At 42.2% G+C, this 22,136-nt stretch overlaps 1 protein-coding gene across 1 annotated transcript in view; it reads left to right on the forward strand.

Moving 5' to 3' along the window:
* Positions 1–22,136, forward strand: part of Adarb2 (adenosine deaminase RNA specific B2 (inactive)) — a 547,609-nt gene that overhangs the window by 446,910 nt on the left and 78,563 nt on the right. Inside the window, exon 4 of the mRNA XM_085699197.2 lies at positions 5,222–5,336. Coding sequence (XP_085555323.2) covers positions 5,222–5,336 — 115 coding nt within the window. The remainder of the gene's footprint in view (positions 1–5,221; positions 5,337–22,136) is intronic.

Genomic DNA, 22,136 nt, shown 5'->3' on the forward strand with positions numbered 1-22,136 from the left:
CCCATGTGCTTTGCCAAACCAAGTGAGTCGAGGAAGCCATCATCTGTGGAAATGCTGAGATCCGAACCAAATGTGATTTGTTCTGCTTCAGCATTTCTTCAAATGACTCCATTAGGGGATCGCAGAGGCTCAGGGCTAATTAACTCATAATGGGTGCAAAGCATCCTGGGATACCAGCCCAGAGGGTGTCAAGGGATTTTGGGCCTTCTGTGTACACCCTGACCCTCCCCGAGATGACAATACACATTCGGTATGTCCAGTTACAAACAGGGCATGCAGATGGAACGAAGTATGTGGGACGTCTTAAGACATGAATCTTGCTTCTTGCTGGAGCAATTAGGTTACAATTCAGCATGGAAAGTCTAAGACATATGTGGAATGGGGGTTAAATTCTGTGTCTGTCATATCCTGGCCAGGACACTTTGGTGGCATCACTTCAGTAACCAAAGGGGATAAAAGGCAGTACCCTCTTTGGGAGGATTAATGAGGTAATGCATACAAAGGCCCCAAGTCTCTGTTGTCTGCATTTCTTCCCATCCCTAACAGAGACAGAGTGATATTTAGATCTCCAAAATGATGTTGGTCTTCTGTAATCTACGTGATTACTCAGTGTTTGGAGGGAATCCTATTCTGGGGACTTCAGTGGGAGCTTTATCAGGCATGTACAAAACAGTTAAGAAACTTCCCATGTAAGGCCTTGTTATCATTCTTGAACACTGAAATATTTTATGATAGAAAGAAAGGACAATTAAACGTGCTGTTTAGAATAACTCTAAGGAAGACACAATGCCCAATACCAAGAAAGAGATTTTAGAAGACACTTATAGACTGCTCTTTGTAAAGCTTGGGAAAGAGATTAACATGCATGAGAAACTAGAAACTGACTCCCCAGATAAAGAGACAAATGTCATGTGGAGATGACAGGATGTCATTGAGACCTTCAGGGTAGGACAGTCATTCCTGGAAGATGGACGTTCAGGATGCACACGTCGGTAGCATATCTGCTGGTGTGCAGGGGAAGGAGGGCAAATTCATTCTCTCGCCTGAGAAATAGAAATTTGAGGAAGGAAACACAAGAAATCCCATTCTCTTCCTTCAAGGTTCAATTTACATCAAACATCAGCATCAGCCCAAGCCTTTCTCATTATTTTGACCAAATGGGACCCAGCAGGGGACTGGGGGCGTAGAAGCAGCATGCTTGGGATCCAGGGTGGGCAGCTTCACTCAATTTCCCAAACCTGCACAAGACCTCAAAACATAAGGTCTTGCATGGAATTAGGACTCTGCGCCATCAAATCTGGTTTCTAGACCATCCCCCTTTGAAGAGGCCTAGTAGCTCTGGAAAGATAACGCAGGTGGTCCCATACCCACCACACAGCCCCTGGGATGGGGGCTGCCCTATTCACTGAGAAGGTGTTTTGATCATTTTCTCCGGGCTCTCGTGGTGAGCACTTGACACCATTTGTATCCCTAAGAGGAGGAACTGTACATGTCAGCCAAACCTTGAGTCCCTTCCTATCCCCAGCTCGAAACTTAGTCCCCAAGTTCTAGAGATTTGACATCAGAACTTCTCTTCAGAGGATGATGACGCCACCCTCTTTGATCATAGCAAGGTTCAGGGCCTACGGTGAAGGCTGCTACCTAGTCTGCCACTGGGGATATTCATTGTGACCATAATGCTGCTATTTGAACAACCCCTTCATTTTTTTTTCAGATTAATAGTGGAGCTGCTCAAATGTAAATAGAAATTAAGGAAAGCCATGTGCTGTGGTTTTAATGTGAAATGAACACCATACACCCATCTATACAAACACTTGGTCCTTGAGACAGAGAACCTTCCTGAGTAAGCAGAACACCTAGGACAGGGCTTTGAGAAGATTTCCAGCCTGGCCCCATCTTCCATCTGTTCTCTTCTTCCTGACTGTGAGCACAACACTTCTTCTGCCATGTCTTCCCCCACCATTACGGGCCGTAGCTCCGGCCACTATAAATTGAAATAAACCCCTCCTCCCTTAAGTTATTCCTTGTCAGGTGACTTGTCACGGTAATAAGAAAAGCAATAAATAGATTGTGCCTCTGTAGGGGAAAAAATATCTATCCTCTCCTTTACAGCCAGAAGAAGCAAAACATTGCAGAGCGCAGTGGAGGGACAGAATCCGAATTCATGGGCAATAACTGTGATGGCAACCATGTGTGAAGAAAGGATCTTTGCAGATGCAGTCAGGTTAAGGGAGTCGCCATGAGCTCCTCCTGCATCACTGATGTATCATGAACTCATTGCAAAGGGAACCATACAAGAGATAGAAGAGGAAAAGTCAAAGGCAGAGTGAGAAGGCCATAGGAAGTCAGGGGCTGAGATGGAGCCCAATGCCAACATCTCAGAAGCACCTTAAAGGAGAACAGGTTTCTTTTGCCTTATTGCTCCTGGAGATGCCAGAACTACATCTCTATTACAGCACATCACACAGGGAAAGTATGGAGTATGGGCCAATCACCGCACTGGGTCAAGAAGCCGAGAGAAGATCAGAGATAGGATCAAGTATAAAACCTGAAGGCCTTCCCCTAGTGATAAACTGTGGAGCACCAGACACTGAACGAGGCGGGAAGAATCATCTATTGACACCCTCCAAGGGAGCGCAGCCCTGTGAACCTTGGGCTTCAGCCTCCAGAACCATGATACGATACAATTCTACTGTTCTAAGCCCCCAACTTACAGTCATTCCCTCGCACCATGTCTTAGTACACAAAATGTCTAGAAATGTAGACTTTAGACCTCAGTGTCTAAGACACATAAAGGACAGGGCAGCTTCAAGCCGATCCAGGATTTATTGATGAAATCCTGTCTCTCTGTCAAGTTCCTGGATGTCGTGATCTCTCACCTAGGAGCTTGAGTGGAAGAGTGATGGTGAGAAGTTATCTAAACCAAAGTCCCAGAAAACTCAGGGCTTGCCTCTTCCCTCCCCACACAGCACTGCAGCCACTTAGGGGAAGCCCAGTTTTTGGAGTGTCTGTCCGTTATGGAGTTTCCATAGTGATTTATAAAGCATTTCAAAGCACAAGCACCTGCCAGGACGGTGACAGCAGCTTGGAAACTAAGGCTGTCACATCCCAGAGTCTGTGCTGGGAAGAGGCCCCTGGCCTCGCTACTGCCCGCCCTTCATCAATGAAGAATTGGCAGGGGAAACTTGGGGGATATTTTTGTGGGCAGGATTGCTTCCTGAGACAGCCCTGTTTGCACATGAACGTATTTTATTGCACACAAATGAAATCTTTGACCTGCCAATTTATCTCTTAGTTTTATATAGCAGATGTCTAAGATTCAGTTGCCTGCACAATAGCAAAGTGCACATGATGGAAACATTAATATCTAACTCACTAAAAAATAAAAAACAACCTAGTTTGATATTGGATGTTTTTATTTGGCTGCAGAAAATTTTTGTCCCTACCTGCAAGGGCCGGGAGTGATAATGAAAGGAATAACAGTTGCAGCATCATTATCGAGCACTTACCAAGTGTGATGCACTGTGCTAAGCATCTAAGAAGTGATAATCCATTTAATCATTCCCAAAACACGACCAGATGAAAATTAAAAGGATGACCTTGTGAACTGGTTAATCAGGGCTCAGAGGTTTTGAATGACTTATCCCAGTTCATAGACTTCTGAATTGGGATTCCAAGCAATTTCTGTGCCACTTGTGACAGTCACACCATGCAAGTTTCCCTAGTGAAAAGACGTGGGGTTCCAAAACTAGAACACAAGGCTGCAGCTGCAGGACCTGGAGGAGGGGTAGCCACAGAGTCACACCTTCTAGGCCTTGTTACCTACTGTACACATGCTGCTTTAATAGAAGTGTGAGTTGGCCTTAGAATAAGTTGGTGTGTGTGCACTTTTGTGTGCACATATGTATGTATGTATGGCTTATGTGTATGGATATACATGTATATGTGTGCATACATGTGTGCCTACATGCATGTGTACAGTACTCATGTACTGTGAGTGCATTTATATTTATGTGGTGTATGTATATGCTATGTGTAATACATGCTGTATCTTCTCATGTGTGCATTCTTGTGTTCGTGTGTTTGTCTGTCTGAAGGTGAGAGGGGAGGTTATGGTATAAGCTGTGGTGGTCAGTTCTCCAGAACAGTAGCCTGAGATGTTCTAACTACTTAAACACTGCTCTCTGAATCAGACTAAAACAGTAGTTCTCAGTCTGGTTCATGACCCCTTTGCAGTTACGTATCAAATATCCTGTATATCAAATAGTGACACTATGATTCATAACAGTAGGAAAATTGAAGTTATAAAGTAGTAACAAAATAATGTTATGGTCAGGGGTCACCATAATATGAGGAACTGTATTAAACAGTCGCAGCCTTAGGAAGGTTGAGAGCACTGTCTAAAAAGAAAGCAGACCAATAGTGAATGCAAATCACCCTGCTACTCTTTCAGGATTTTTCTCAAGTTTCACCTGAATGTCTCCTCTGAGAGTGCTGCTATTCAGGACAAGAATAGGAAGGAACTGTGTGTTTTCATGTAAAGGTTACCTGCTCAGTAAAGGGCACAGAGCAGGGATCTGCTCAGACACAGGGAAGTGACCTGCTCAGACATAGGGAAGTGACCTGCTCAGACATAGGGACGTAACCTGCTCAGACATAGGGAAGTGACCTGCTCAGACATAGGGAAGTGACCTGCTCAGACATAGGTAAGTGACCTGCTCAGACATAGGGAAGTGACCTGCTCAGACACAGGGAAGTGACCTGCTCAGACACAGGGAAGTGACCTGCTCAGACACAGGAAAGTGACCTGCTCAGACACAGGAAAGTGACCTGCTCAGATACAGGACAGGGACCTTCTCAGTCACAAGTACAGGAACCTTCTCAGAAACAGGACAGTAACCTGCTCAGATACAGAACAGGGGCCTACCCATATATATTGAGCAGGGCCTCTCTCAAACAAAAGGGAAGAACCTGCCCAGATACAGAGCAAGGACCAAACCAAGCACAAGGTAACTTCCAGGAAAGGTGATGCTGGAGGTTTATACCTCTCACCAAACTCCTTCCTAACAGCCTGGATCAAGGAGAAGCAGGCAGCAGGCAAGGGGGGACTCCTCTGGAGGACTGTGCAAGGCAGACCTGAGGAGAGGGGTGTGCAATAGCCCGTTGTCACAAGTTGCTTCTATCCAACACATCAAAGAGCACTGACTCTTGTGTCTTACAGGATTTTGCAGACTCTGTGTCCCAGCTGGTCACACAGAAGTTCCGTGAGCTGACAGTTGGCCTGACATCTGTGTATGCCCGCCACAAAACACTGGCAGGAATCGTCATGACAAAAGGTAACTACCTTTCTTTTCCTGTGGCAATTTTTGTCTCCACAGAAAGAAATGTTAATATTAACCTGGTCCTAGGAGTCTAAGGATGTTTCCTACCACACGGAGATGAACAAAGGCAGGCAATGTGGAACACAAAGATGTCAGTGGCCACTGTTACTTTCAGAACAACCACACTTGGCAATATTGGGAGAACTTCTGATATTCTTGATTCCCGTGAATTCCATAAGATGTTTATGCATACCCTCACTTTCAAGAACGATGCTGGTGCTTGTAAAAGCTCGAGTTGGAGGCCAGGATACCACATAAGTCACTTGAAGCTGATAGCTAAGGAGGTGCTCTGCTCCTCTGTAGGCGGAGTTTTTCCTTTGTTCCAGTAGCCACTCCCAAATAACCACAAAGAGGCTTAATATTAATTATAAATGCTCAGCCAATAGCTTAGGCTTGTTTTCAGCCAGCTCTTATAACTTAAATTAACCCATTTCTATTAATCTATGTGTTGCCATGTGGCTCATGACTTGCTACCTCAACTTGAACACATCCTGCTCCCTCTGCATCTGGCTGGCACTCCTCTGACATGGCCCTTCTTCTTCCCAGAATTCTCTCTGCCCCGAAAATTCAATCAGCTTTTTATTAACAATGAGAGAAATGCATATTCACAATGTGCAAAGATTGGTCTGCACCACTTCTCTGTCACTTCTGAGGTACCTAAGACCAGTGACTGATGATGTCACTTATACAGACCGAGCACAGAGAGCAGAAGGGTGAAGCCAGTGTGTACAAAGGAAGTCAGGTGTGGAGGTGGATTGTCCACAGGATGCTGGCTGTCAAAGTATCTTCTCCTCTCACCAAAGAATATCTGTGGGTCCTTTTCAGTGTACACTCTACACATTCACCCTGCCAGTAGATGGCTGTGAGGCAAGAATGGAAGGGTCACCAAAGGCACCTAAGGCGATACTAAGGAACAAAGATGGGACACACTGGGGACAGAAAAGGACATGAGAGACAGCAAAGAAATACAGAAGCCAATCAGGACACAGTGCACAGCAGACACAGAGAGACACGGGGTCATGGAAAGATCCAAAGGGACATGGAGAACAGGGATATGACAAGACGCTGGAGTACATTTCAAAGTATCTGCCTCCTGAGTGTCTTAAGGTCCCCTTGCTGGGGTAGACACTGCTGGGTGAAAGTCCTCCTTCTTATGCAGACTCGTCTTTCCAATCTGCTCTCAGAAATGGAATCCCACCCTAGGAAACGATAATGACAAGGCCTGACAGGAAGTCACTGCTACTGTTTGCCAGGTGGGGAGAAAACGGTGACTGCATTCGGACAATGAGATTTCTGAAATTTCCCAGTTTGCTAAACAAATGTAACTAATCATCTGGCTGTGTAAATTCAACCATTTTTATCTTTACAGTAAAGAACAGTTGTCATAAGATTAAAATTATTAGGAGCAATAAAAGGTTCACACTCACACGTGACTTTGTACAGGTTAGAAACTTCTAGGACTGAAAAATGCTATCGATCTGGAGTCCCAAATTATTTACACTTAAAAAATGAAAAAAAAATCAAATGACTATAGAGTTTCCCTGTCACTCTAGACACCTAGGAATCACTCCAATATTCAAGAGCAAGGAAGCAGGAAAACAACCCCTTGGGCCCCATCGTACATCTGGTAGAGTGTACGCGAGCCAGCCTTTCCAATTCCTGCATCAGAGCAAAGTGGAAATCACAATGCTTCCTCACAGTGTCATTTGTAAGATAAAGTACATCAAATGCTTTGGAAAGTGGGAATCGCTCTATAAACACAATATCCCGTTCTAAGGCAAAGCAATTTGCTTTTTCCAATGATATCATTGTATGTGGTGTCATGCATAAGCCTGAGCCACTACGAGGGCTGCCTCCCCTCCTTTCACTCATTGAATGACATCTGCCCCTGCAAAACAGGAAATGTTCCAAATCCAGGGCTGAATCAACCTCTGACAAGACAATGGCATTGGGTGCAGTCTTTTTTTTCAAACATTTTATTTTATTTTATTTTATTTTTGCTTTATAAATAATACCATTCAAAATTTCCACCTCCTCCCCTCCTCCCATTTCCCTCCCACTCCCCCACACACCCTCCCTCCTCCCCCTCCAGTCCTAAGAGAGGGCAGGGTACCCTGCCTTGTGGGAAATCCAAGGCCCTACCCACTCCATCCAGGTCTAGGAAGGTGTGCATCCAAACAGACTAGGATCCCAAAAAGCCAGTACATGTAATAGAGACAAATCCCAATGCCATTATCATTGGCTTCTCAGTCAGTCCCCATTGTCAGCCACATTCAGAGAGTCCAGTTTGATTAGCTACCCAGCCTCTAAGGCTCTTTGCACTCACCCCCAATCTACATGAAAAGACTCAACCTCCCACTCAAAATCGAATGGCCCATTGAGGGAGCCTAAATGAACCCAGCTCCATCAACAGCTAGCTCTGGGACTTTAGGCAGGTTGCTTGACGTCTCTGGGACTTAAGTTTTCTTAAGTTTTCTCACTCATAAAAATCAGAGTAATGTAAGGTAGAGTTACAGTGAAGGTTAAATGTGTGTGTGTAATACACTTGGAAAGGGCTTGTTGGTTAGGTTTTTCTGTCTACTTGACATAACTTAGACTCACCCGGAAAGCCTTTTTATACTTTTATTGATTTATTGAAAAGGTAATACAATATAGTTTAATCATAATCTTTTCTCTCCCCCTGATACTTCCCAGATTCATCTTCCTTTATGTTTCTTCATGGTTTTTTTTTCTATCTTTTAAAAAAAATTAAAAAGCACACACACACAAAGAAGCATAGAGTGTGAACTGTGTTGGCCAAGGATCTTTTTTTTTTTTCTTTTAGTAATTTTATTAAATTATAAAAAGTTTCCAATTACGCCCCTCCTCCCAACGCCCTCCCACTCCCCCCCTCCCTCTCCTCCTCCCTCTTTGTCCCCAAGGGAAGTCAGGGTCTCCTGCCCTGTGGGAAGTCCAAGTTCCTCCCCCCTCACTCCAGGTCCAGGAAGGTGAGCATCCAAACAGACTGGATCCCAAAAATCCAGTATATGCAGAGGAAACCAGTCCCAGTGTCATTGTCAATGGCTTCTCGGAAAGACTGCAGGCCAGCCACATTCAGAAAATCCAGCCACATTCAGAGAATCTGGTTGGATCACATGTTCGTTCAGTCACGGTCCATCTGGCCTTGGTAAACTCTCATTAGATCCGACCCCTTGTATCAGTGGGTGATAGTATCCCTCGCAGTCCTTCGTCATTTTCTTCCTCCTTTTGTTCCTCGTTTGGAACTTGGGGGGCTCAGTTCGGTGCTCCAACGCGGGCCTCCATCTTTATCGTCATCCAACGCCAGGTGAGGGATCTATGGTGATAAGCAAAATATTCATCAGTATGGTCACGGGCCAAGGCCGGTTCAGGCACCCCCTCCTCTGTCCAGAGAACAATCTGGGGATCTCTCCTTGGACCTGGGATCCCATATATAATCAAGTTTCCTGTAAACTCTAATATGACTCCCTTAGTTGAAATATATTCTTCCCTGATCCCACATTCATCCTTCCTCCCTTTCCCCCATCCCGGTCAACTGAGCTTTCTCCATTCCTCCCCTACTCCCTTCTCTCTAACCCTCTCCCCTTCCAACAACCCTCCCACCACCCCCCCCCATGCACCCAAGGTTACCTGGGACTCTTGACTATTTCCTACCTCCTGGCGGATAGGTAAATAATCTTCATCAGGTTCGTCTTCTTATTTAGCTTCTCTAGGATCACGAATAATAGGCTCAAAGACCTTTAATTATGGTTAGAATCCACTTATGAGTGAATACATACCGTGTTCCTCTTTTTGGGTCTGGCTTACCTCACTCAGTAAAGCGTTTTCTATGTCCATCCATTTGCATGCAAAATTCAAGATGTCATTATTTTTTACCGCTGAGTAAAACTCTAATGTGTATATGTTCCACACCTTTTTTAACCATTCTTCTATTGAGGGGCACCTAGGCTGTTTCCAGGTTCTGGCTATTACAAATAGTGCTGCTATGAACATAGTTGAACAAACGCTTTTGTAGTATGTTTGGGCATCTCTAGGGTATATTCCCAAGAGAGGAATTGCTGGGTCCTGAGGGAGGTTGACTCCCAGTTTCCTGAGAAACCGCCACACTGATTTCCAAAGTGTCTGCACAAGTTTGCATTCCCACCAACAATGGATGAGTGTTCCCCTCATTCCACATCCCCTCCAGCATAGGCTATCATTGGTGTTTTTAACTTTAGCTATTCTGACAGGTGTAAGATGGTATCTCAAAGTGGTTTTGATTTGCATTTCCCTGATCGCTAAGGAGGTTGAGCATGACCTTAAGTGTCTTCTGGCCATTCGAATTTCATCTGTTGTGAATTCTCTGTTCAGATCAGTACCCCATTTTTTAATTGGGTTAATTAGAGTTTTAGTGCCTAGTTTCTTGAGTTCTTTGTATATTCTGGAGATCAGACCTTTGTCTGATGAGGGGTTGGTGAAGATCTTCTCCCAGTCCGAAGGCAGCCTTTTTGTCTTACTGACAGTGTCCTTTGCTTTACAGAAGCTTCTCAGTTTCAGGAGATCCCATTTATTCATTGTTTCTCTTATTGACTGTGCTGCTGGGGTCCTACTTAGGAAGAGGGCTCCTGTGCCTATATCTTGTAGACTACTTCCCACTTTCTCTTCTATCAGGTTCAAAGTGGACGGATTAATGTTGATGTCTTTAATCCATTTGGACTTGATTTTTGTGCATGGTGATAGATATGGATCTACTTTCATTTTTTTACAGGTTGACATCTAGTTATGCCAGCACCATTTGTTAAAGATGCTTTCCTTCTTCCATTGTATACCTTTAGCTCCCTTGTCAAAAATTAGGTGCTCATAGGTTTGTGGGTTAATATCCGGGTCTTCTATTCGATTCCAAAGGTCGATTTCTCTGTTCTTATGCCAATACCAAGCTGTTTTCAATACTGTAGCTCTATAATAGAGTTTGAAGTCAGGGATGGTAATGCCTCCTGAAGTTCCTTTATTGTATAAGATTGTTTTGGCTATCCTGGGTTTTTTGTTTTGCCATATAAACTTGATTATTGTTCTCTCAAGGTCTGTGAAGAAGTTTGATGGGATTTTGATGGGGATTGCATTGAATCTATAGATTGCTTTTGGTAGAATTGCCATTTTTACTATGTTGATTCTCCCAATCCAAGAGCAGGGGAGGTCTTTCCATTTTCTGGTATCCTCCTCAATTTCTTTCTTCAAAGACTTAAAGTTTTTGTCAAATAGGTCTTTCACTTCCTTGGTTAGACTAACCCCAAGATATTTTATGCTATTTGTGGCTATCATGAAAGGTGATGTTTCTCTGATTTCCCTCTCTGCTTCTTTATCCTTTGTGTATAGGAAGGCCACTGATTTTTTGGAGTTGATCTTGTATCCTGCCACGTTACTAAAGGTGTTTATCAGCTGTAGGAGTTCTTTGGTAGAGTTTTTGGGGTCACTTATGTAAACTATCATATCGTCAGCAAATAACGAAAGTGTGACTTCATCCTTTCCAATACGAATCCCCTTGATCTCCTTATGTTGTCTTATTGCTATTGCTAGAACTTCAAGCACTATATTGAAGAGGTATGGAGAGAGTGGACAGCCTTGTCGCGTTCCTGATTTTAGTGGAAAGGCTTTGAGTTTCTCTCCATTCAGTTTGATGTTAGCTGTCGACTTGCTGTATATTGCTTTTATTATATTTAGGTATGAACCTTGTATCCCCAGTCTCTCCAACACCATTATCATAAATGGGTGTTGAATTTTGTCAAATGCTTTTTCAGCATCTAGTGAGATGATCATATGGTTTTTTTCTTTCAGTTTATTTATATGATGGATTACATTGATAGATTTGCGAATGTTGAACCAGCCCTGCATCCCTGGAATGAAGCCGACTTGATCATAATGGATAATTTTTCTAATGTGCTCTTGAATACGGTTTGCCAGTATTTTATTGAGAATTTTCGCGTCAATGTTCATGAGTGAGATTGGCCTGTAATTCTCTTTCTTGGTTGTGTCTTTGTGTGGTTTTGGTATTAGAGTAACTGTAGCTTCATAAAAGGAGTTAGGCAATGACTCTTCTGTTTCTATATTGTGGAATACGTCAAGGAGTATAGGTATTAGCTCTTCCTGGAAGTTCTGGTAGAATTCTGCATTGAAACCATCTGGTCCTGGGCTTTTTTTGGTAGGGAGATTTTTGATAACAGCTTCTAATTCTTCGCGACTAACAGGTCTATTTAGATTGTTCACCTGTTCTTGGTTCAACTTTGGTATATGGTACTTATCTAAAAAAATGTCCATTTCTTTTACATTTTCCAACTTTGTGGCATATAAACTTTCGTAGTAAGATCTAATGATTCTCTGAATTTCCTCTGTGTCTGTGGTTATGTCCCCCTTTTCATTTCTGATCCTATTAATTTGCATGTTCTCTCTCTGCCGTTTGATTAGTTTGAATAGGGGTTTGTCAATCTTGTTGATTTTCTCCAAGAACCAGCTTTTTGATTCATTGATTCTTTGGATTGTTTTCTCTGTTTCTATTTTGTTGATTTCAGCCCTCAGTTTGATTATTTCCAGTCTTCTACTCCTCCTGGGTGAATCAGCTTCTTTTTTTTCTAGAGCTTTCAAGTGTGCTGTTAGGTCTCCAATGTGTGCTTTCTCCGTTTTCTTTATTTGGGCACCTATTGCTATGAACTTTCCTCTTAGCACTGCTTTCATAGTGTCCCATAGGTTTGAGTATGTTGTGTCTTTGTTTTCATTAAATTCAAGGAAGTCTTTAATTTCTTTCTTAATTTCGTCCTTGACCCAGGGGTGATTTAGTAGTTGACTGTTCAACTTCCATGAGTTTGTTGACTTCCTGGGGTTAGCATTGTTGTTGAATTCTAATTTTAATCCATGGTGATCTGACAAGACACATGTGGTTACTAATATTTTTTTGTATCTGTGGAAGTTTGCTTTGTTACCGAGTATGTGGTCAATCTTCGAGAAGGTTCCATGAACTGCAGAGAAGAAGGTATATTCTTTCCTATTTGGGTGGAGTGTTCTATAGATGTCTGTAAAGTCCATTTGATTCAATACCTCCAATAAATCTCTTAATTCTCTGTTTGGTTTCTGTCTGATTGACCTGTCCATTGGTGAGAGAGGAGTGTTGAAGTCTCCTACTATTAGCGTGTGTGGTTTGATGACTGCCTTGAGTTCTAGAAGAGTTTGTTTTACATAAGTGGGTGCCTTTATATTAGGGGCATAGACTTGGCCAAGGATCTTAATGGAGATTACCTAGAACAAATTATGCTGTGGACTTGTCTGTGTGAGACTGTTTTGATTTTTAATTGATATAGGAAGGCACAGCCTATTGTGAGAGGCACCATTCCCTAGACAGGGGTTTCTGAACAGTATAAGAGACAAGAAATTTAGATGGCATCAAGCAGTTAAAGAAACAGGCTCTCACACACGTGTGTGTGTGTGTGTTCTCTTCACTGTGAATGTGCTGTGACTCACTGCTTGAGTTCTTGCCTTGACTTCCCCGCAATGACAGACTGTAACCTGACTAGTGAGCTGAACAAACCCTTTCTTCCCTAACCTGATGTTTGCTAAGATATTTATCATAGCAACAGAAATGAAGCTAGAAGCAAGTTCTAATCCATAGTAGGAAACACACAATGTTCATTAGTAGTCATGTTACCTTTAATGCACTATATATATAATACATATACTATATAATGCACTTTAATGCACATGTTATCTTTAATGCAGTATTGTGAGCTGAGTGCCAACAACATGGAGGTTCTGGAGAAACAGCAAAAAATAAAACTGGCCAAGTGCCTACTCTAGTGACTCTGGTAATCACGTGTGGAAACTGTCATTTTAAAATATATATATATACAATCACTACGAAATAATCCTAAGAGAGCATCATACACAGAGTCTCAGAATACACAAACAAAACTTTGGCAACTTTTGAAAATGTAAAGTGCCCCATAAGTTTCTATTAAGACGGGGGGAGGGGGCAGAGAGGAAAAGAGAGACTCCTCCTTTCTCTTGTACAATAATGTTCAGGTTCCTAAGTCTGCATGAGTACGACTCCACGAGTCAGTGTTCAACAGTTCCTGGTTCCTGAGCATCTTTCCGCTTTCATGGGAAACTCAAAATGGCAATTTTGGGAAGTTATTTTGAGACTCTACATGGAAAGCAGTTATGTTTCACAAGGGCTTATGAAAAGATAATGCGCCAGTTGCTGGCAAGCGCTCAGTTTTTTTACACAGGTGATTTATTTATTCATTATGTGAAAGGGAGTCTCTGCAAGGGAAGGCTTTGTAACTAGTCCTCTGTGGACCGTAGAGCACCGATGTCTGGAATTTGCTTTCCTCTTATAAAGGGAATAGTTAATAAACTTTGATTTAGAAGAGATTATGAAGAAATGTGCAAAGTAATGAATAAAAGTATTTGTAAATATTCATTTACTCACATTTGATGGGCCATGTAATCTTAATTCAGGTTCAGTTATTCCAACAAATGCCTGAGGAATTCTATGAGATAGTGGTGTGTGTGCTATACCAATTACAGTGCAATAAATTAAGCTGATTCTGAAATAAACTTCATTTAATTTTCACTATTTGCAGAAGGAATATTATTTTTAGCCATTATGAGGAATACTATTGGGAAAAAAACATACTTATGAGCAGACTGATACTTTATCTTCATCTAATTATCCTGATCATATGATTAAAAAATCAAATAAGAAAGAACTTATGAATAAAAACTAATATTCCCCAATTTCATTGTTCACCATTTCTACCCAATATAATTTGTTTTATTAATCCCTTGAGAATTTCTACATACACAAAATGTGTTTTGATCATATTCACCCATAACTCCTTTAAGATCTCATTCCATTTCCAACTTCATGTCCATATTTTTTTAACCCACTAAATCCAGTTTGTGTCCCATATTGGTGTAGGGCCATGCACTGAAGGGTGGTCAACCTGCCAGGAGCCACACCCTTAAAGAAATCTGACCCTTGCTCTCCCAGAAGTCATCAAATTGACAATAGGTCCTCAGCAGGAGTACTCGAGCACCTTCCTGCTACATGCTAGAATGTTAGCTCATTGATTTTGCGCCAAACACCACGGCTGCCGTGAACTCACAGGTGCAGCATTCCCATCTTTTCAGAGGACACTGCTTCATCCTGGTCCTCCCTTACTTCTGACTCTTTCAATCTCTCCACTTCACTGTGGCACAATATTCCCTGGACCTTAATGAGGGCAGCTATGATATAGATGTCCCCTCTAGGGCTGAGCACCCTAAAAACACTTACTCTTTGTGCTTTGATCAACTGTGAGTTTCTACATGCAGCACCAGCCACTACAAAAAGAAGCTTCACTTAGAAGGACTAGGAGCTACAGCCGCATTCTACCCAATTTGATACTTTGTTCCCATTAGTTCTACATTTCCATATTTTTGATTCTACAAGATATCTATTAAGCAATGCTATTGCAATCTAATACTCCTGCATTTGTGATTTTTGTAGATATAATTTTATGACATTACTAAATAAGTGTGATTTTATTCCATTTGGATTGCACAGCTTCCTATTCTGGTAATTCTCTTGGCAGCCACTCAGACTTTTACCTACAAGCCAAATTCCACAACTATAATTTTTAATAACAGGATCATAACTGATAATACTTATATTCTAGTTAACTCGTCTATATTTTGAGTACCGCTGAGAATTGAAAAACAGTAACACAACATCGACATAACTAGGCACAGAGCCAGGCTGCGATCTTAGATTACGTTTCATTCTCTACCAACACAATCCTTCCGAGAGAGCAGCTCACAGGTCACAGACTTCCTTCTCCCACTAGCTCAAAATCAAGTCACTTGTGTAATTCACGCTAATGGCTAGATCTAGCATGTAGATTTTCAAGCTGTGTATCTTTTTCCTGGTGTCTCCATTTTCTTTTTTCTTAAAAAGGGAAGTGAAAAATAATAAACTTTTAACAAATAAACCTTTGCCAAGTCATGTAGTCTATGGGTCAGGCTATCCATGGAACCAGACCACTTCCCCCACTGACAGCACCCTCAGGTCTTGTCCCCAAGGACCCTGGCACGCCACTTCTAATTTCTAATCTAAACCTCCAAAATCAGTGTCTTTCACCTCTGCCACTTTTCTTTGTGACAGGCCATCATTAAGAAAGGAAATTCAGAGCTGAAGAAACGTCTCAGTGTTTTAGAGAACTTGTTCTTGCAGGGGACCCTGGTTTGGTTTTTAGCACTGGCGTGGTAGCTCATAACCATCCATAACTCCAATCCCAGGGGATCTGGCAACCTTTTCTGAAATCCTCAAGCACCAGGCATGCATGTGGTACACACATACACACAGGCAAAACATTCATACACATAAAATAAATGAATTTTAATTTTTTTTAAAGAAACAGCATTCCTATTTTAAAATATGCACAGGAAAGCCTAGTATGAGGGATCATGCCTGCAGCCTCAACAGTTCGGAGGCTGAGGCCGGTGGGGTACGACAAGTTTGAGGAAATTCTAGACTATATAGTAAGTTCTGCACCAGCCAGGACTACAGGTTAAGATCTGTCTGAAGAAAAGAAAATGAGCAAAGGAAAGGAACTTGTGAATAAGGTCTTGAATTGGTTCTCATGTTACCTTAATAGCAATTCTGAGCAAGGTGACTTAAGTCTTGAAAGTGTCAGTCAGCCAAACAATTAAGGGCGTGGCTTCATGAAGTAAGTCTAGTATTTCTAGTATTTCCATAATAAAGTGGTTATTGAGCATTCAATCATGCCCATTTTAAGTCGTCCCCAAAAAACAGCCAGGCCTGGGTTAGTGGGAAAGTATAAAAAGGCCATTTAATTCACCAGTGAAACATTCCTGATTTCTTTAGAGTTCTAAAATGTAGAGCGTGTTTTGCCTGCATGCGTTTGCTCTGAACCTAAGATGAGCGTCTGAGGTAGAGCAATCTGCCTGCAGTGTCCCCAGTACAATCACACTGTGGTATCCAGCCAGACAAAGCTGATATTTAAATGCCACTTCCCGTGTACTCTTGATACATCACGACAGTCCAGACACATCTGAAACTTCCACCGCAGAGCATTGTGAAGGCTCACCTTCACGAGGGCCCAGCAGAATCATGGCAAAGAAGTTTATTCCCCAAATATCTTAAAGCCCCTTCCTTCCTTTCCATTTTCTCCCATAGATGACTAGAAATCACTTTGATTTTGAAATTAAGCAGAGTCTTTTCATATACATCCAGTCAAGCATGAGGAAGATAAGCTGAAACAAAGGAACTGGACCCAAAATAATCACACTAGCGGAAGCCTCACACCAGGAAGAAAGAGAGAAAATTATCATCTTGATTTCTGGAAATTGATCTTAACTGCTGCGAAACACATACAACACAACATGGACCAGTGCCGCTGGTCTTCGGGTTCTGTCCGGGCACATTAAGATTCACAGATGCCATCCCAGGACAATAAGGACTGCTGATGGGCAATTGATTTTTAAATCTTTGATTGAAACTGTTTAGATTACAAAATGCAGGATGGATTTGACTGCCCCTGTGGCTGACCCTTGTGTAGCTCCAATGCCAAGCCATCATACTAAACATCTCTCTCTAAAATAAAACCAGAGGAAAGCAGTCCCTGCCTGGATATTTATCCCAGCCCAGCCCTACTTATGGCTCATTTAGAGATAAATGGTTTAATTTAAAATAATTCACAAGGTGATGATGAAAATTCTCAGGCTAAAGGGGAGAGCCATATGTCTCACCGTGAGCTATATCCTTCGGAAATGCTTGAATTTATTCCTCCTCAGTAAGGAAGGGTTTAGAAGGAAAACATGGGTTTTGTAAAAAGGAAGAAGAGGTCTGGAGAGATGGCTCAGGTGGTAAAGTGTTTGCCAGGTAAGGAGGGGACTTAAATTCAATCCCCAGAACCCACATTTTAAAAGTTGGCTGTGGTGGGGTATCCCTTGTAATCCAGCACCAGGAAGGCAGAGGTAGGGGAATCCCTGGGGCTTGGTAGCCAGTCAGTGAGAAACTTGTCTCCAAACACAAGATGGAGTGGAAAGCACCTAAGGATCTACAGCTGAGGTTGCCCTCTTGTCTACACATTCACTCACGTGCACATGTGTGCACACAACGAAACACTTTTGCACTCTTGAAATCCGGCCCTTCCATCAAGGCTGTTCAAACATTTCTCCATTTTTCTCATCATCAGCTCACAACTGAGCATTCAATTCCAATTCTTCCCGAATGGACCCAAAGCTCTCACTTAGCAAGAAAATCCAACACTGTCGCTCCAGACAATAAAACTAGCATCGCTAAGACTGTGATCCTGCTTTTGAATGAAAACAACATGGGTTGTTAATGAAAGAAAAGAAAAGACACTGACTTGTATTGGTTGCCCAAGTACCAGGCGGTATTTTCAAGTGTTTAAAGTGTGTAATTTTAGCCAGTACACTAAAAGTTTAAAAATATTCAGTCATCCTAATTCTCTCTCTTACCTCCCCCTCCCCCTGCCATGTTAGAGCTAATTAAGAAACAAATGTGAAACTGGGCAAAGCTGCAGCCCTTTGAACTCATATGCATGCACTTGATGTCAAAAATCAAACTCCTTTCTTAACTAGTTGACCTTATATTTAAAGTTTTGAGTTTTTCTGTCTACATAAAGTGATATAAAAAGGGTTGATATCTTGTAAACATTGAAGAAGGAAGTGGTGATAGTCTCGACAGCTCTGTATGGAGTGGGGGTGGGGGTTCACATTACAGTGTGCCGAGCAGCCTTATGTCACTATGGCAAAAACCCAAAATCATCAAATTATAAACAGAAAGGCTGCTTTGGGCTCACAGTTTTGGAGGTTCTAGTCTATAACTCCTTGATCCAGGTGCTTTTGGACTGTAGCAAGGTAGTCCGTCAAAGCAATAGCATGTGATCGAACAAACCCAGAGGACAAAAAGACAGAGGGAGAAAGTGGTCACCTAATCCCCTTTGAGGACACAGTCTCAGTAATGTAATCTTTCCCCTACACCCCACTTCTAAACATCTTCACCACCTCCCTGTAGAACCAAGCTATCAACACATGAGTCTTTAGGGATACTGAATATCTAGTCTATAGCAGAACAATACCCTGTTGGTGTCTTTCCCAGTGTCTTTACAATCAAGACTACAACAGCAAATGAGCTTTTGAGTTACTCTGGTGATGATCAGCTACAGAAGTGAGCCAAGAAGACTGGGTTCGTAGAGGAAGAGAGGAGAGAGGAAAGTCAAGTCTTGGTAGTGAGCTGACAAAGAGCAAGATGATCTCAGAGCAGTGCACACCTGTATCAATCAGCCAGTAACAGCTGAAAGATATTTTAGATGACCAACCAGACTTGAACCAAAAGCAAGTCACATTGCTCTGTCAAGAAAGAATAGGTAATATTAGGAAGCTGATAGAAGGAGCCTAAGTCAGAAGAAAAACTGAGAGCCTGCATAAAATTTTCCCTTTGAAAAATTTTTAATTTGAATTTTTTTATGTTTTTATTTGAATTTTCAAAAGAATTTGAATGTTTTTAATACAATCCCATATCCATCTTCTGACAAATAAACAGCAAGAATGGAGCACATGTGCACGCGCATGCGCACACGCGCACACACACACACACACACACACACAAATGGAAATATCAAGTGGTTGCTTATGGACACAGAAAGCACCGCCACTTAAACTGTTCCTCTGTGAATTATGTATGAGCTGTGACTTTGTGCTCTCATTATTTCTGGGTTTAGCATCAATGAGGAGACTTTGTCAGTTATCTCCGATGCAGGGAAGAAAAGACTTCCCATCGATCAGACCAGGTGTCGCAAAGCTGCTCCTTTGATACAAAAGAATGAGTTACTAATGGGGCAGAGAGCACACTCAGCCCAATCCAAACAGGGAGATAAATAGATTCTTCAATCTTTTAATTGTAAAGAGTTCGTTGTCATTCTACTTCTTTCTTAGAAGTAGGATGAGGGCATTGAATACATTCACTGAAAAAAATTACCATATTTATATCCAGTGAAGCTCTTCATAATGTTGATATTTGGAGATATAACTAAAGACATTCTCATAAGCTGCTCTCTCTCTCTCTCTTTCTCTCTCTCTCTCTCTCTCTCTCTCTCTCTCTCTCTCTCTCTCTGTGTGTGTGTGTGTGTGTGTGTGTGTGTGTGTGTGTGTGTATTCCTGTAGATATATGCATTGATGTGTTCATGTGAATGTGTTCAAGCATGCATGTGGAAACACATGCACATATTTGCCTGTACATGTTTGTCTGGAGGCCAGAGGTTGATGTCAGGTGTCTTCTTCAGGTGTGCTCCACCTTTTTTTTTAAAAGTCTTTTATTAAGACAAGACTGAACAAGCATGAACCTGAAGTTCCCCAAATCACCTAGGCTGGCTAACCAGTGAGCTCCAGGAATTCTTGCCTTTCTATCTCCTTTGTATTGGATTGTAGACCAAAGCTACCACACTCAGGTTTTAACATGGATTCTAGGGAGCGAATTCTGCTCACCATGCTTGTAGAGCAAGAACTTTACTGATGAAGCCATCTTCCCAGTCCTCACATCAAATTTTTAATGTATGCCATGTACTTCTTTGAATGCTATGCACTTTAAAGTTCATGTTTGACTGCAAGAACTGAGATAGCTGATCAGCAATGTCTTGAACAAATTCTTTTTATTAGTGTTATATAACTGACAAACTGAACAGGCTTGATTCGAACCTTTGATGGTTTCAGGGTCTGCCTAAAGTTCCCTTAGCCCATCTCAAGACCCTGCCAAGTCAGGAAGGGAGGGAGAAAAATAAATACTCCCTGTGTAATCCTGCTGGATACAAGTTTACCACTGGCAGATGGTGGTGGTCTGAAAAAAAATGCACCCCAAAGAAAGTGGCACAATTAGAAGGTGTAGCTTTACTGGAGTGAGTGTGACTTGGAAAAAGTATGCACTGTGGAGGTGGGCCACACCCAGTGTCTTAGTTAACTTCCTGTTGCCTGCAAGATGTAGAACTGTCCGCTCATCTTCAGCACCATGTCTGCCTGCACACCACCATCAAGGGCTTGAGATATGCAGGGGTGGTGGCTCCCACCACGTCTCACTTAAACTCTCCTATCTGGCCAGTACAGAAGACTGAAGTTATTACTAGGAACTGGAGTGTTATTGTGATAGGCCTGACCATGTTTTTGTTTGAAATAATATGAACTTGGGGAGTTTGGGTTAGGAAAGCAGTGGAATGCTTTAAGCCCTGCTTAATGGGCCATAACTAATAGAAGCAAGGAAGACAGTGGTGCTAAGAATTGTTCAAACTGTGGGAGCCTGGCTTAAGAGATTTCAGAGGAGAAGAACAGTAATCTGTGACCTAGAGATCGGTCTTGTGATGTTTCAGTGAAGAATGTGGCTGCCTTTTGCCTTTGTCCAAATAGCCTACCTAAGGCTAAAGTGAAGAGTTTTAGATTAATACTTTTGGCAGAGAAAAATCTCAAAACAGCCTAGTATAAGACTCTGTCCTGTGATTATAAGTGGTAACTATAATGAAGATTTATAATGAAAAGGAGCAAGTTGAGCAAGATAAATTAAAAATTGTAAAATTTGAGGAGAAAAGAAGTACCAGGAAGTGGAATAGAGCTAAATACTATATTCAAAGAGATAAACAGATTTTTTAAAATTGGAATAAAAGAAATGGTGACCTCAGGGCAAGATCCCACCCAACCAAGTTTCCAACTTGTGAAAGGGAGCTAAAGAAAAGCTTAGAGCCGAGTGTGGTGGGGCACACCCTTAATCCCAGCACTTGGAAGGCAGAGGCCATCAGATCTCTGAGTTTGAGGTCAGCCTGGTCTATAAACCAAATTCTAGGACAGCTGAGCTTAGGCAGTGGAGGAAACCATGGAGAACAGAAAGCTGGCCAACATGTAATTAAATAAGGGGGCAATGTTTCAGCCCCAGCAATTGGCATAACTTGGCAGCTTCAACCACATAATTCTGGACTTGAGGACAGAAAAAAAGAGGTTATGGAATATTCCTCCATGACTGAGGAAAGCCACCGAGGCTAAGCACATGTCAAGGGTGCCCCTGAATAAAAACCTAGTAGAAAGACCACTGGGGAAGCTGTAAAACTGAAGCCTGAATTGCTTTGGAGACCGTAAGATGTCAGAGATGACCGAACCATGGGACACCTGCTGAGGAGAGCTGCTAACAGGCAGTGGAAGTGTCCCAAGAGGAAGAAGTGTGTTGCAGTCAACAAAGCTCAAAGGAGTTGAAGAGCTGAAGAGTGTTTTCACATCAGACATGGAGATGCAGAGTTTGGAGTTTGTTCAGCTGGTTTTTGGTCTTGCTTTGATCCAGTATTTCCTGTCCATGCTTCCTTCCCCCATGTTTTGGAATGGTAATGAATATCCTGTGCCATTATATGTTGGAAGTATGTGATGATTTTATCGGAGATTGCTGTTAATAGATTGCATGAATCTCAGAAGAGACTTTGAATTTTAGACTTTTAAACATTGTTGAGACTGCGATAGACTATGGGGACTTTTGAAGTTGCACTAAGTGCATTTCTTGCATGTGGTATGGTTATAAGCCTTTGGGGGCCAGGGAGTGGAATGTGGTGCTTTGAAAGAAAATGGCCTCAAAGGGATGTGGTTTTGTTAGAGTGGGTGTGGCCTTGTTGTAGGAAGTGTGTTACTGTGGAGGCAGGCTTCGAAGTCTCATATGTTCAA

The sequence above is a fragment of the Myodes glareolus genome, chromosome 14 (assembly GCF_982192425.1).
Source record: "Myodes glareolus chromosome 14, mMyoGla1.1, whole genome shotgun sequence".
In the NCBI taxonomy this organism is placed as follows: Eukaryota; Metazoa; Chordata; class Mammalia; order Rodentia; family Cricetidae; genus Myodes; species Myodes glareolus.